Raw genomic sequence first — 17,022 nt, forward strand, 5'->3', positions numbered from 1 at the left:
ATATCAGAGATGGATGCCCAGGACCACTCTGATATAGACCTGATATAGATAATATTGATCTATTGCCTACTGCCTTCAAAGAGTTGTAGACAAACACACTTCAAAATCCTCCTATTCCTTCATACTTAAAATAATACCATTTATTGTATATTCCTCTTTCTTGTCTCCCCTTCCCAGATGCCTTAACCCTTATTTTTTTTGGAGAGGTCAGACATGCCAACTCACTTACTTTTAAAAATGTTCGACCCCTTAATATTTCATCTCCCTTTAAGTTTATCATTTCAAATACTTTCACTTCACTATGGAACAGCTTAAGTTTTACTTTAATTTCATCTGTCAGTTTATTTCGCGGTTAATGTACTTTTAAAATCTCATCTCTGCACCAGTTATACTTCAAAGTTTCAGCTCTGAGCTCCGTGTATTTGTATTTGTCATAAGCTTCTGTGTTCATCCAGCTCATATGCCTCCCATACATGGAGTCTCAGACTCTGATCAACCTTCAAATAGCTGCCCCTGTCCATCTTTACTCATGTACTGTATAACCTCAGTTAAAGTGATAGTCAAAAGTCAATAATTACATACTCACCTGCCATTCCCTTTGATCATGTTTAGCACACCGAATGTTCATCTCAATTCCATTCACAAGGTTGTTAAACTCCCTTCCTTTCTTTCCAGACCATCTAAATTTATTCATGGCTTCAGTGAAGGAAAGATCTTTGTACTTCTTAGGGCTTTTTATGATAAATGGCCAAGTCCTTGATACAAGAAAAGGTGTACATAACCATAAAGGGCAATGTTTCCTTTGTTTCTCTAATCACATACAACATCATTCATTTGGATACATGGTTACTGCAGAGCATGCTCCTGTTAATGGCATGACAATCAATTTTATTATTTTTAATATAAAACTACTTTCAAAACATTTTCTATGAAATGATAAAAATTGCCCAGTGAAAGACAATTGCATATGCCACAGCTGAACACTTGTGTTGAGTATATTCATCAATGCAGTTTTAGGAGGGATAATACAGTTGGGCATCCACTTTCAGCAGCAAGTGAACCAACTGAGGTTGTCAGTGGTGAGATAGGATGTGGGGAAGAGGGAAAGTGTTATCATTGCTGCTGTCATTGCTCACATAATACTACAAACTTTGTTGTTTCAATTAAAATCCAATTGTTTCAGTTTATTTTCTGTAAGTTTTACCATCCCTAATTTACTTTAAGATCAAATGCACAGAATATTTTTACAAAGTATGAACTAAGTAACACATCTCTTTTAGAAAAGAATTATTGTTACTGTTGAATTTATTTCCCATACGTCCATTCAGTATATAAGTTCTCTTCAGTTTTTAAATAGGTATCATGAACTTTTCTTTCAAGTTAAAAATCACTAACATTAATATATATCTTTTTCAACTTTTGCAACAACTATCAGGCACCAATTTACACTAATCCCTTTTTAAAAATTGTCTTTGCATTCCCATTAACCCTTCTCAGCTTCTACCACTCAGCTACTGTACATATTAGGGGAAACTTATAGTGGTCAATTTATCTACCAACCTGCACATCTTTTAGACATGGGAAGAAATCTAGTCACAGGGATGACATACAAACTCTAGATACATGGTGTCTGAAGTGAGGTTCAATGCGATTTCCAAGGGAACTTCTGCATCTAATGGAAAAAGCTTTCTGCAGTTCCAAATGAAATTGTTCATGAATTAGTCAAGGAAGTTTATCAGGCAGTATCTTTACCTTCTAACTCTATTGTCTGTTTTTATTTTAGCTTTTACTGTGTGTACATTCCTTCAGATTATTCCTCAAAATATTGTTCTTATTTAAAATTAATAATATTATTTGTGTGATGTTTGTTATCAAAAATATTTAATCTGTAGAAAACAATTTGCCACAATTAGCTATTAATATTGAGATACATACTTATGCACTGTAGATTAATACAAATATATTTACATGACTGGTCGATAAATTTCTTTCACTCCGATAAACTTCAACTGTGGAGCTATTTCTGGAAGACTTTCACATCGGGAAAGATCTATTTTTGGGTAGTAGAGCAAGTATGACAAACACATTTCATCCCTTGTACTTAGGCCACCCTGTAAAAGAACAACAACATTTAATTGCTTCTTCACCATATTTTAGAATGCATATGATAGATAATCTCATATTGGAATTTCCAAATTCCATTAATTAGCCAATACTGCAGCTGAAACAAGATACAACTTGCATCACTCTACATTTCACATAAGCAATGTGTAACATCATGATTTTAATCCAAGGTACAATATTGCTCTTGTAGAAATAATTACATTATTAATCAAGTGGTTAAACATAATAATAGAGTAGGTATCGAATTCAGCGCCATTAGATGAAATGCTTATTTAAAAAGTACACAGGCAATCTCAAAGAGCGTGGACAAGATGGGAAATCTCAGACTGTGGCCTCCTATCTAAAGCACATGTAAGGATGTCAGATGAAATAATGTAACTTGCACGCTGCTCTGAATGGTTTGAAGTTCAACGCTGACAACCAGCTTCACTTGTAGTGGGATCTTTTGCTTATGGACTTCTCATAGGATCCACTGAGACAGCGCAGGCTTCTGAATTTGGAGCTTAATTAAAATTTTAATCAAGCTTAATTAAAATCATAGATCAATAGCACAGAACAGTACAGGCCCTTCAGCCAATGATGTTGTGCCAACTGTTTATTCTAATCCAAAATCAAACTAACCCTTCCCTTCCACCTAGCTCTCCATTTTTCTTTCATCCATATCCCCAGTCTAAGAGTCTCTTAAGTATCCCTGATGTATCTGCCTCTACCACCACCCCTGATAGAGCTTTCCATGCACTCACCACTCACCATGTATAAATCCTACCTCTGACATCCCCCCCATACTTTTCTCCAACCACCGTAAAGTCATATGCTCTTGTTGAAGGCTAAATCAAAGGTGATGACGAATCAACATATAGGAGGGAGACTGAAAATCTGGCTAAGTAGTGTCACAACAACAACCTCTCACTCAAAGTCAACAAGACCAAGGAACTGGTTATTGACCAAGGGGAGGAAACCAGAGGTCCACGAGCCGGCCCTCACTGGGAGATTGGAGATGGAGAGAGGCAGCAACTTTAAATTCCCCAGTATTATCATTTCAGAGGAACTCTCCTGCGCTCAGCACACAAGTGCAATTATGAAAAAAAAGCATGACAGCTCCTCTAATTCCATAGAAGTCTTTGAAGGTTCGGGATGACACCTAAAACTTTCACAAATATCTATAGATGTGTGATGAAGACTGGGGCTTCACACCCTGGTATGGAAACACCAATGACCATGAATGCAAAATCCTACAAAAAGTAGGGGATACGGCCCAGCCCATCACAGGTAAAGCCCTCCCCACCAATGAGCACATCTAATGTTGTCGCAGAAAAGCAACATCCATCATCAGGGATCCCCACCAAACAGGTCATGCCCTTTTCTCACTTATGCCATCAGAAAGAAGGCACAGGAGCTTCAGGATTTACACCACTGATTTTCCACCATGTTGGTGTAGTCTTTCATTGATTCTATTATGATTATTGGATTTATTGAGTATGCCTGCAAGCAAATGAATTTCAGGGTTGTTTATGGTGACATATATGTAGTTTGGTAATAAATTAACTTTGAACTTTGTATTAGTCATTGGTGCTTTGGGGAGTAGGTGCTGACTATCCACTCTCTGCCTCTTATCATCCTGTACAACTCTGTCAAGTCACCTCTCATCTTCCTTCACTCTGAAGAAAATAGTCCTAGCTCGCTCAACCTTCTCAACCTTTTGAAGCATTGATCATGTGGATAGTCAGAGGCTTTTCCCCAGGGCTGAAATGGCTAGAATGAGAGGGCACACTTTTAAGGTGCTTGGAAGTAGGCACAGAGGTGTCAGGGGTAAGTTTTCTACGCAGAGTGGTGAGTGTGTGGAATGCGCTGCTGGCGACGGTGGTGGAGGTGGATATGATAGGGTCTTTTAAGAGACTCCTGGATAGGTACATGGAGCTTAGAAAAATAGAGGGCTATGGGCAAGACTAGGCAATTTCTAAGGTAAGAACATGTTTGGTACAGCTTTGTGGGACAAAGGGCCTGTATTGTGCTGTAGGTTTTTTATGTTCTATGTTCTGTAAGATATGCTCTCTAATCCAGGCAGCATCCTGGTAAATCTCTTCTCTGCACCCTCTCTAAAACTTCCACATTCAGAATTGATCACAATATTCCAATACTAATCAATGAGAAAAATGGCTGACAATATAAATATTTTGATTCAATGTAATTTAGCTGGATCAATTCTACATAATTAATGTTAACCCGGCTGCTGCCTCAGTAACCAATTCAGACAGCCCAGTGGCTCAGCTAGTGGAGGTGTTGGCCACTGCTTCAGCAACATGGGGTCACTCCTGACCTCTGCTCTCTGTGTCGAGATTTCAGACTCTGGCTGTGACCACGTGGGCTTCTTCCATGTACTCTCATCTTCGTACTAACATGGATTGCATAGGTGACTTGGCAATACTAAATTTGTTCACTGGAAGGAGAAATTGATATTCATGACGCTACTCAGATGGTCTAGATTAACATGCAAAATGATTTAACTTTAAGGGGTGGCATGGTAGTGTAGCAGTTAGCACAATATGCCTGGAATCTTTCAATTTTGTGCTTTATATTCTGTGTTTTATGCTAATTTTTTTTGTTCCTGTTTTACGATTTGTATTTTTTTGCGCATGGGGGGGTGGGTGCTGTTAAGGTTGATGCTTTGCTTTGAATGGGTTCCATGGTTTTTCTTTACTTTGTGGGGAAAGACAAATCACAGGGTTGTATACTGCATACGTACTGTGATAGTGAATGTACTTTGAATCACTGTATAGAGTCAGCAATCACCGATTCCCACCGCTGTCTGTAAGGATTTTGTATGTTCTCACCATGACTGCATGGGTTTCCTTTACGTGCACAGCTTTCTTCCCACATTTCAAAGATGCAAGGTTAGTTTTGGTGAGTTGTGAGCATGCTGTGTTGATGTCAGAAGCATAGCAACACTAGCTGGCTGCCCCCAGATGTTGACCATCGACACAAAACGACATGTTTCACCGTACGTTCTGCCGTATGGTGCATGTGACAAATTAAGCTGAACTTCTATTGTTCATGGGGAGCAAAGCAGCAAGGAATGTAAACAAAAGCAGGAAATAGTAAGAAACAAGGATTTTGTTGTTTGTGGTGAATACTGTACATGCTTGTTACCCTTTGTATTAAAGTTTGAGCTTTTGATCTGGCAGTTCCTCTCAGATAAGGATTGAAATTGAGCAAAACATTGAGGAAATTGCACTAAATTAAAAACAGAAAATGCTGGAAAAACTCAGGTCAGGTGACCTCTTTGGCTAGAGAAACATTTGTCTTGAAAGGTTAGTCCTCCAAATGCTCTGCATGGATACTCTGACTTATTTCCAGCATTTGATTTGATTTTCAATGTCCAGAGCCTGCAGCTTTTAGCAGCTCTCCTTACCCAACACGATTTTAGTTTTGTTAACAAACAGCTTAGAGTCAGGGTCACTGAATGTCAGTGTGAATGTTGCACGTAATATCAATCATTAATTTCTGGATTAAATGTCAACTTCTAATACAAATATACAGTAAATACTAATACTAAATGTCTTGAGAGATAAAGGATGAAGGTAAGTATTTGGAATTAGCCGCTGTCTTCTTGAATGGTTGAAGGCACGTTATGAGTTAGATATTCTCAAGTTTCCATAGTGAAAATTTGAAAAAAAAAATGTAAAAAAGAAAAAAATGGAGAATTGTGGAAAATGAACGGTCAGAAATGGAAAACTGGCCAACAGAAGGTATTAAACAATGTTGAATGTTTCTTTAAGAAGGGCTGCAAGAACAAGCTAGGGAAATGCAGACCAGTAAGGAGTGGGAAATTTATTAGAGGTGTCAGGATCTACAAGCACCTGGGAAGGTGGCAACTGTTGAGGGATCATTGACATGTGCATGGGATATCATGAACTCATAAATATAATTTTGTTTTCTGAAAAGGTGATGAAGTGGATTGACAGGGGCAAAACTCCCTCATCTTATTGTTACTTGAAACAATGCCAAAACAGTGAAAGCTTTTTAAAAAAAAACCTTTATCACCAGCCTTATAATGATGGTATAATTTTTAAATTATGAGTTATTGTTTGGTTGTAAGTCTGACTGTCTCACTTATTTATTCACAAACACACATAAAGATAACATTATTTTCTTGTAAAATATTAGCAACTAATCATCAGTTTTAAACCAAAGAACAAAAATTACTTCCTGAGGTATCAGAGGATTGTATTGTCATAAAATTAATTATTTTCCTACCCAGGTCATATTCTTGCGGGACTTGGTGTTATATTGGCATTCTGTCACCAAGCTGTCACCCTGCAAGACATTTTAAATGCTCATGGTTAAGAGTTATAACAGATTAAAATGAACATTCAGAATGTACATTTGATTCAACACCATTCTTCAATGTAAGATAGGTACGTATTTAATAAACTTTTAAGTAACCTGAAGTAACATTAAAAGCAAGGTTATTCAGGCATTGAGCTATATATTCCCTTTATACGAGCTATGCTGTTTCTTGAAAGAGAGATATTGGATATGCTACACGTATATTCATCAGTAAGGTTAGTTGGAATATCTACACTACCTCATGACTCTGAACTTACCCGAAAGGAAATAGTGAATCGAGTAATTACTACAAACCTGTCTGCACCAATTTTCTAGTTTATCTTGCTGTGTGCATGCTAGTTAGTGACTAGAAAAAAAAATCTCATTCCTAATTGATATATTTTGGACTTTTAGATTTATTCACAGTCAATTGAAGAATGAGGGGAGATTTGATAGAGGTATATAAAAATATGATGGGTATAGATGAGTGAATGCAAGCAGGCTTTTTCCACTGAGGTTAGGGGAGAAAAAAAAACCAGAGGACATGGGTTAAGGGTGAAGGGGGAAAAGTTTAAATGGAATATTAGGGGGGGCCTCTTCACACAGAGAGTGGTGGGAGTGTGGAATGAGCTGCCCGATGAAGTGGTAAATGCGGGCTCACTTTTAACATTTAAGAAAAACTTGGACAGGTACATGGATGAGAGGTGTATGGAGGGATATGGGCCAGGTGCAGGTCAGTGGGACTAGGCAGAAAAATGGTTTGGCACAGCCAAGAAGGGCCAAAAGGCCTGTTTCTGTGCTGTAATGTTCTATGGTTCTAATTAGATGGGTAAATGGTAATGTATCATGCAAGTACTTATTTCTGAGAGTCATTAATCTCTATCGATAGGTATGTAATATTATGGTTTTAGTTATGCTGTCTGATGTAATGCCATAGTATCAGGTGTGACCTGGACCCAATGCCTTTCACTCTAATCACTAAACAAAACATATTTTGCATTACCTCCAAAATCACAATAATACCAGCTCCTAAGACGTATTTTTGATAAGAGACTCTTTGTTCAATCATTCAAATTAATTCACTTGAATTTCTTCTCTGTAGGTAATAAACGTTTGGAGAATATTTCTTTCAGGTTATTATATATGACGCAATGCCTATACAGTGAAAGCTTTCAAAACAAGTACTCATGTACCGGCAGAAGAACTCTCTCCTCTTTCAGATAGCGGAATTCTTGAAAATTGAAGTCGAACTCATGATCATATGCAAGGAGAGGTTGCTCTACACTATTTCTGAAATGGCGTATTCTCAGGGCTCGTCCTGCAAGATGTGAATGGAGAAGAACAGCAAATACATGGATCCCAGATGCCTTTTCCTGAGACAAAGCCTGTGATTAAAAAACACTTTTTCATTTAATAGGCAATGCACCAACACTGAAAATAAATGAGACTACTTCTACAGAATTCAAGACAAATTGTGGATTTTGCAGCTTTTGAAACAGCCCTTCCTTTCACCTCTTTGTGCTGGCTATCACCCTCTGTTCCTTAGTCCTTGTAGGAGCCACACATCTCTTTTCTATCTGCATTGTATTCTGTGTTGCCGTTTATTATGGTAGTTACGTGAGCGGGGTCATGGTAAAAGTGAAGAGAATAAGTTACGTTAGTGTGTTTTGTTCTGTGCAGTTTGGTCTGGGGACCACTGGGTGTCATATCGTTTGTTGACTGCTAATTTACACTTAATTATGCTTAATTGCATTGCTTCAAGACTGTACGTTTTGCTAGTTGCTAATAAAGGGCCGAATGCATTTCTTCAACTTTATGCAACATCATTAACCATATAACCATATAACAATCACAGCATGGAAACAGGCCATTCCGGCCCTCCTAGTCCGTGCCGAACTCTTAATCTCACCTAGTCCCACCTACCCACACTCAGCCCATAACCCTCCACTCCTTTCCTGTCCATATACCTATCCAATTTTACCTTAAATGACACAACTGAACTGGCCTCTACTACTTCTACAGGAAGCTCATTCCACACAGCTATCACTCTCTGAGTAAAGAAATACCCCCTTGTGTTTCCCTTAAACTTTTGCCCCCTCTCAAATCATGTCCTCTCGTTTGAATCTCCCCTACTCTCAATGGAAACAGCCTATTCACATCAACTCTATCTATCCCTCTCAAAATTTTCAATACCTCGATCAAATCCCCCCTCAACCTTCTACGCTCCAATGAATAGAGACCTAACTTGTTCAACCTTTCCCTGTAACTTAAGTGCTGAAACCCAGGTAACATCCTAGTAAATCGTCTCTGCACTCTCTCTAATTTATTGATATCTTTCCTATAATTCGGTGACCAGAACTGTACACAATATTCCAAATTTGGCCTTACCAATGCCTTGTACAATTTTAACATTACATCCCAACTTCTGTACTCAATGCTCTGATTTATAAAGGCCAGCGTTCCAAAAGCCTTCTTCACCACCCTATCTACATGAGACTCCACTTTCAGGGAACTATGCACTGTTATTCCTAGATCTCTCTGTTCCACTGCATTCCTCAATGCCCTACCATTTACCCTGTATGTTCTATTTGGATTATTCCTGCCAAAATGTAGAACCTCACACTTCTCAGCATTAAACTCCATCTGCCAACGTTCAGCCCATTCTTCTAACCGGCATAAATCTCCCTGCAAGCTTTGAAAACCCACCTCATTATCCACAACACCTCCTACCTTAGTATCATCAGCATACTTACTAATCCAATTTACCACCCCATCATCCAGATCATTTATGTATATTACAAACAACATTGGGCCCAAAACAGATCCCTGAGGCACCCCGCTAGTCACCGGCCTCCATCCCGATAAACAATTATCCACCACTACTCTCTGGCATCTCCCATCTAGCCACTGTTGAATCCATTTTATTACTCCAGCATTAATACCTAACGACTGAACCTTCTTAACTAACCTTCCATGTGGAGTGATTGGAGTGATTACTGGAGTGATTGGACGGTGCATCACACAAGGATATCAACACGTGCCAGGTTAACAACAGCGGCAATTGGTTTGTTAGAATTGGCAGCTACAGTCCTGATTAAAGGTCTCTACCTGAAATATTTACTGTTCATTTCCCTCCGCTGATGTTACCTGACCTGCTGTGTTCCTCCAGCACTGTGTGGTTTGCTCAATTAAGGTTAAGAGATGGGAGGAGTTTCTACCCTGAGAGAGTCAAATTCTTGGAATTCTCTACCTCAGAGTGCTGTGGAGGCAAGGCCAGTGAAGATATGCAAGGCCAAGATGGACAGAAGCAGCTGTTCTTATTAGCAACTGACATTTGGTCAAGCAGGGGTTGTGGATTATGAGGAATAATCAGGAGGTGGCGCTGAGGCCAAGGGCAGATCCAGCAAGATCTCTTTGAATTTGGAGCAGATGTGGGGAACTGCTAGGTCTCCTCCTGCTCCCGTTTCTTATTTTGTCTAAATACATTTTTATTTTGAATATTAAAGTAGTGATGTTTTATAAATTTTGTAATATTTTAATATTAGTAATTTTTAAAAGGAAAAAAATTGTAGTTACAAATTCAATAGCACAAACATGGGAAATCAATACACAATAAAATTCCAAAACAAGTATGATATGAAATAAATACATAAATATGGTACTAATTTAGTTTCATAAGCATCACACTGGCACAGTAAAATAAAAAGTCATTGCTTCCCAATTATTTAGTAGCAAGGCTGCAACTCATAACTTAGCAACACATCTGTTTGTTCTCCATTGCTACAAGAAGTGCAGTTGCATCATACAAAGTTAGCAAGAGGCCTGTTTGACTCAGGAACAGTTCAGAATGAAAGAACTTACAGGAAAACATGCAAGCTTACTTCGTGTAGGCATTCCATGCTGCAGTGACCTTGAGAAAGATAGCTTGACATAGCAGGTGGTATCATATGGTAAAGACTGACCCAGACACCAGTTTCAATAATTCCAGCATCATTCTTCCTCAACACAGGTGTGTAGATTAGTTTCAAACCAGAGCTGTCCACGTATCCTATAGAAGTAAGGAATAGTTCATCTAAGACTGAAGTCTGACGATCAATTTTATCTGACTAAAGAAATTCATTGAAATGATTTTATTTTGTTCCAACAATTTGTTCATTAAGTAACCACGCTCTTTATATCTAAGTATATTTCATAGACAGATTGTTGTCCTACAAAGTTAATGATATGAGACTTCTTCTTGGCAAGTCCCTTAGGGAAGAGGATGATTTCAGATGAGTTATTAAGAGTAAAAGATGCCTTAATGTGAATTATTTTAACGTGGGGTGGTCATGGTGCTCCAGCCATCACTCAGCGTTGACAGCGTGAGCTTTCATTCTGATGGCAAGGATGTCTGATATAATTGAGCGCTAAACACAGACACGTGATCTTGTTCATACCATTTTCCTCAAATATTGTTGCTCAAGCTGATCCTCTCCCTCTTTCATTCTCTTTACTCCCTTCCCCTCCACTCACTACTTTCCCTCTTGGTTCCCCCACTGACCATCTACTAGTGGCTCCAACACTGAGGCCATCTTCTTTACGGCTAGTTCAAGTTCAAGTTTAGTTTTCATTCAGCCATGTATATGAATACAGCCAGACGAAACAGTGTTCCTCCGGGGCCAAGATTCAAAACACATTACCAACAGCATACAGCACATAGCACATATAGTTATGATAGCAGAAAAACAGTCACAAAAAAATATAGTTCGTCCGTGAGTGCCATCACCTGTAGATTGATTGTGTATTCAATGTTGTCGTGGTTTTGCTTGTCTTCTACTGAGAGAACACAGCAGAGCAGTACCAATGGGAGTGGCCAACCCCCTATCCACTTCAGATTCCAGTGTGCCCACAGAGGCTTCTGCTGCCTCCCTCATTGCCTCTGGCGTTTCCTCTCCTCAGCTGCAAAGGGCGACAGCACAGCACGAGCGTCTGGGCCAAGCAACAACCAAGACCATTCAGCTCACCCACCATCAGACTTGCCAATGAACCAGTGCACTGGACTTGCAGTATTTTATATTACCAGTGACCGACAGGGTCTTGCAATCACGATAAAAATGTCCAAGACAATCACTCGCACCAGTTGTTGGACCACGCACTGCCTTTGCAAAACGGTATGCAGTAAGGCCAGTTCCATCACTGTTGAGCGACTCGTTGAGGGGGCAGACCTGCAGAATTGGTTTCAGCAGTGTCTTGCAGTAAAAAAGAGACATAAAGGATGGTCATTACACCTTTGGTTGGACCTGGAGAGGTCTCTGTGACCGTGTATGCTACGAGCTATGATCCACCTCACCACTCAGCTGCCTGAAGGCTGGGATTTAGCACAGAACCTTACAGTCTGTGACATAATTTCCAGCCACCTGCTGACTTTCTTCTTCAATAATTCTTCCTATTCTCATAAATGCTTTTTTTCCCATCATTTTCTGACATGTTCTACCAGATCAAAGGTATCTCCTTAACCAAGTGTACTAATGGAGCATTGAAAATCGACATCAAACTTTCCCATTATGATACTTTTTTGTATATAGAACCCCTTTCAGCAACTGAAAACACTTTATATAGCTGTAATTATTCAAATAATTGCTCCTTTATAAGGGTCAGTGTGATTCCAGTAAGAGCCATAAATTTGATTGTAATCTATGCTCAATGCAACTAACATGTTAACTATGCAAATTCCATTGCCTTTCAGAGGAAATGTGTCCAAATTTCAGAAGATCTAAATAACGATTAGAATTTTGCCTCAAGACACTGTCAATAAATATTCAATTACATAATTTTTCTGAAACTATTAAAATGTTATTTTAAGTAATATAAATATTATTTTAAAAATGTTTTTGAAGTGATAAAGTGCACATATGCATCCCAGATGCATGGTCATTCAAACAAGATTTCCAAACTCAGATTTATTTTCAGAATGTGTCAACAGTGTGAAAACTTTGGACACCAAAATTAGGTCCTTGTGAAGAATGAAGTATTTTGATTCCAAAGTACTGATGAATTATTCTTGAAATAATCTGTCAATCAGCAGTGAAGTTATCCATAAACTCATTCACAATTCACTAACTGTGAGCCTATCAACACAGGCCATGCACACATGCACTTAGGTTGGAGTTATCTCCTGACAGAATAACCCCGTTCAGAAGCTAGGAGGAAATTCACAGAACTGTTGGAAAGCTAATCTGCATGTGATAGGAATCATTCTTAATTTAATTTGCGACATTTTAAGAATGTGATTACAAATAATAAAAGCAAATCATTTTGTTTGCATATTCACTAATACTCAAAGATATCTCTAATGGAATGAATGAATGAATGAAATTTTATTTCAGTCAGTACAAACATAACAAAAAGCATCATTTTCAATGATGATTTCATAAAACCAATTTAAATAATAAAAATCTTTAAAACAGACAGAAAGGGTGTAAGCTGAAGCTTATTACGCCTACCCCTCTTACTTATACAAAAACATATTTGGCGTCAATCATCACATCAAAAAAAAAAATTTCATCATCTTTTAACACAAAATCCAATTCCAAGTATCATTTATCTACATTACTCCCATTCATTTTAAATCATGTATTTTATATTTATTCATTAAATTATTTTAAAATAATTTTTTAAACTTGTTAAGTGTGGTGCATGTTTTAAAATTCTCACTACAACTGTTCCAAAAAAATTCACCCCTCTGACTGAAATACAATGATGTTTTACGTTTGTTCTTATCCTTTGTTTTTGAAATACACGTTCCTCTCAAATCATGTTGACTTTCTATCATTTTAAACAATCTTTGGACACTTCATGTTAACTGTTCATTTTTTACTTTATACATAGTTTGTATTATTTTAAAATCTACGAAATCTCTGAATTTTAAAGTGTTTAGTTGAATAAATAGTGGATTAGTTGGCTCATTATAACTTGTCTTATTTACAATGCATATGGCTTGCTTTCTTTTGGAGTAGAAAAATCAAGTTTGTATTTGATTTGTATGTATATCCCCACACCTCTACACAGTAAGTCATGTATGGGACTATAAGTGAACAGTATAATGTATACAAAGATTCCTGATTTAAGAAATCTTGCACTTTGTACAGTATTGCAATAGATTTTGACATTTTTGCTTTGACATAATTTATATGTGGTTTCCAGCTTTATTTATTATCTATTACCACGCAGATACCTTTAAAATTTCAACATCATTTATTCTAAGTTTACTATATGAGTTTGGTACACGGTCTGTATTTTCTATTTTGTAATCAGACAAACTATTTACAGTTGTAAAGAAGATGGATGAGCCCTAAGTGAAATGTAGTGTATAAAAGGTAAAGGTGGTGACTATATGTACCATGTGGTTGCAGTTAACACCAAGTCCAGACCATGTATGTTTGTATGTTTCTCTCCATAGATGCTGCCTAGCCTGTTGAGTTACAACACAGAACATAGAACATAGAAAACCTACAGCACAATACAGCCCCTTTGGCCCACAAAGCTGTGCCAAACATGTCCTTACCTTAGAAATTACCTAAGGTTACCCATAGCCCTCTATTTTTCTAAGCTCCATGTACCTATCCAGGAGTCTCTTAAAAGACCCTATCGTATCCGCCTCCACTACCGTTGCCGGCAGCCCATTCCTTGCACTCAGCACTCTCTGAGTAAAAAACTTACCTCTGACATCTCCTCTGTACCTATTCCCCATCACTTTAAACCCTCTCGTGCTAGTCATTTCAGCCCTGGGAAAAAGCCTCTGATTATCCATATGATCAATGCCTCTCATCATCTTATACACTTCTATCAGGTCACCTCTCATCCTCTGTCGCTCCAAGGAAAAAAGGCCGAGTTCACTCAAACTATCCTTTTTCATGATTTCCAGTAGGCCAAGGGTTTATCCTTTTACCACCCACTGGATCACTTGGTCTGGTGTGTAATGTCAGGATTGGTCTCTTTTTGGATTAACAGGGTCAAGGCGTGAATGTTCCTGACTCTCGAAAAAAAATTAGCAGGCACGAAATGGGTAACTAATGCTCACACATTTAGATCAATTGCCCCAGCACTCTGCTGTGCACCTGCAGAATACTGTGCACCTGTGTGGGGCAAATCAGCCCATGCAAAGAAAACAGACCAGTTGCTTAACGAAGCCTGCCAAATAATCACAGGCACACTGTGCCCCACTAACATCATTTACAGACTTGCAGGCATTGCTCCCCCAGAGATATGAAGACACACTACAACAAAAATTGAAAAAGGTGAACAGAACTCAGATCCACGGCACCCACTACATCATCATGTGCCAGTTTCCAACCACCTAAACTTGAAGAAAAGCTTTGCTACAGTGGAGGAACTACCGCACGGAACATCCCCTCAAACATACAGGATTGACCTCTGGTAACAAACAGAAGCCAGAACCCCACCAAACAATACAGAGCAAGAGCCCACAGAAACGTTGCGAGACAGGGCACTGCTTGACGGACGGAAATGGTGCACTCTCAACAGAGCGAGAGCGGGAGTTTGTAGCATGGGAGACAATATGGTGAAGTGGGGTTTAATGACCAGCCAATCCTGTGAGTGTGACAAAAGGGAGCACAACATTGAACACGTTCTGCGCAACTGCCAACTCTCACCTGATTTACCTGCTCAACGTCAACCAAACAACACTAGAGTGGCTGGCTGTCTGGTGTGACAAGCTATTAGATGACTCAACCGATTCTCACAAGGCATGCTCCCCAATCCAGGCAACATCCTTGTAAATCTCCTCTGCACCCTTTCTATAATTTCCACATCCTTCCGGCAGTGAGGCGACCAGAACTGAGCACAGTACTCCAAGTGGGGTCTGACCAGGGTCCTATATAGCTGCAACATTACCTCTCGGCTCTTAAACTCAATCCCACGATTGATGAAGGCCAATGCACCGTATGCCTTCTTAACCACAGAGTCAACCTGCCGTACCAGCTTTGAGTGTCCTATGGCCTCGGACACCAAGATCCCTCTGATCCTCCACACTGCCAAGAGTCTTACCATTTACATTATATTCTGCCATCATACTTGACCTACCAAAATGAACCACTTCACACTTATCTGGATTGAACTCCATCTGCCACTTCTCAGCCCAGTTTTGCATCCTATCGATGCCTGCTGTAACCTCTGACACCCTCCACACTATACACAACACCCCCAACATTTGTGTCATCAGCAAATTTACTAGCCCGTCCTTCCACTTCATCATCCAGGTCATTTATAAAAATCACAAAGAGTAGGGGTCCCGGAACAGATCCCTGAGGCACACCACTGGTCACGACCTCCACCCCTCTACAACCACTCTTTGCCTTCTGTGGGCAAGCCAGTTCTGGATCCACAAAGCAATGCCCCCTTGGATCCCATGCCTCCTTACTTATTCAATAAGCCCTGCATGGGGTACCTTATAGCATTTTGTATATGGATCTAGATTTCCAGAATCTGCAGAACCTCTTGTGTTTAGGAATAAATAAATGTTTACTTTTTATAAACACAGGCTGTAAACAGTAGGGTACCATTGGGTTCAATACAGTGGCCCCAACAATTCTTAATATACTTATTTGATTTGGATGAGGAAATTAAAATGTAATATCTTCTGGGCTCGCAGAACTGAGCTCCTCCAGCATTCTGTGTGTCATGCTGGATTTCCAGCTTCTGCAGAATCTCTTGTGTTTATCGCCTGACATCTGCCAGCTTGACTCCTTCCCCACCTTCCAGCTTCTTATTCTGATGTTCCACCCTTCCTTTCCATTACTGATGAAGGGCCTCAGCCTGATCTTTCAACTGTTTATGTTCCAGAGATGTTGCCTGACCTGTTGAGTTGCTCCAGAATCTTGCATCCGTGTGCCTACGCATCTGTGCGTCATTCACTTTGGACTGAATGCTTTGAGTTATTGGAGTTCAAAGCTAACCTCAACACCTCTGTGAGCAATGGAATCCAGCAACCTCAGCTTTAATGGCTGATAATCTGAGGTTAGGTCTGCTGGTTGTTCCAGAGTAACACACACAAAATGCTGAAGGAACTCAGCTGGTCAGGTGGCATCTACGGAGAGAAATAAACAGTTAACATTTTGAGTTGAGAATAGAAGTTGAAATGTCAAATATTAGAGGCTGCATTATGGATGGGCAAGTGTTGACATGTAACTGGTTGATACCACCGTGTATAAAAGATGTGTTCCATTCTCTGCAACACTTATGCCAGGTTGCACACACTCAATATCCTCATTTTGTGTATTCTATCAGAACAAAGCTACAAACTGCATGATCTGAACAGCCCCACATCTTCTATCACAACCGAAGAATTCCATGCCCTCATACAAACATTTCTTCTCAGCCTTCTCATCTTTAATCAGGTTTCTAATGTTTTATTAATAGACCCCCGCATCCTTGTCTTTTCTTTCAAGTTCACTATTCATATGGACATCATCAAGCAAGACTGAGTCAAAAGTCCCTATTTTCACCTGGTCCACAGTGCTCAAATCCATGATTGTTAAACTCTGCTGACCTTGTTTTTCACAGAGAATTGGATTT

The 17,022-nt window shown here is 39.2% G+C and overlaps 1 protein-coding gene across 1 annotated transcript in view; it reads right to left on the reverse strand.

Annotated features, from left to right (window-relative positions):
- The window catches only part of moxd1 (monooxygenase, DBH-like 1), a 77,470-nt gene that overhangs the window by 4,754 nt on the left and 55,694 nt on the right, over window positions 1-17,022 (reverse strand). Inside the window, exons 7-11 of the mRNA XM_073057260.1 lie at window positions 10,332-10,498; window positions 7,644-7,835; window positions 6,379-6,438; window positions 1,969-2,111; window positions 587-755 (exon numbers count right to left, since the gene is read on the reverse strand). Coding sequence (XP_072913361.1) covers window positions 587-755; window positions 1,969-2,111; window positions 6,379-6,438; window positions 7,644-7,835; window positions 10,332-10,498 — 731 coding nt within the window. The remainder of the gene's footprint in view (window positions 1-586; window positions 756-1,968; window positions 2,112-6,378; window positions 6,439-7,643; window positions 7,836-10,331; window positions 10,499-17,022) is intronic.

This window comes from Hemitrygon akajei, chromosome 9 (assembly GCF_048418815.1).
Source record: "Hemitrygon akajei chromosome 9, sHemAka1.3, whole genome shotgun sequence".
Lineage (NCBI taxonomy): Eukaryota > Metazoa > Chordata > Chondrichthyes > Myliobatiformes > Dasyatidae > Hemitrygon > Hemitrygon akajei.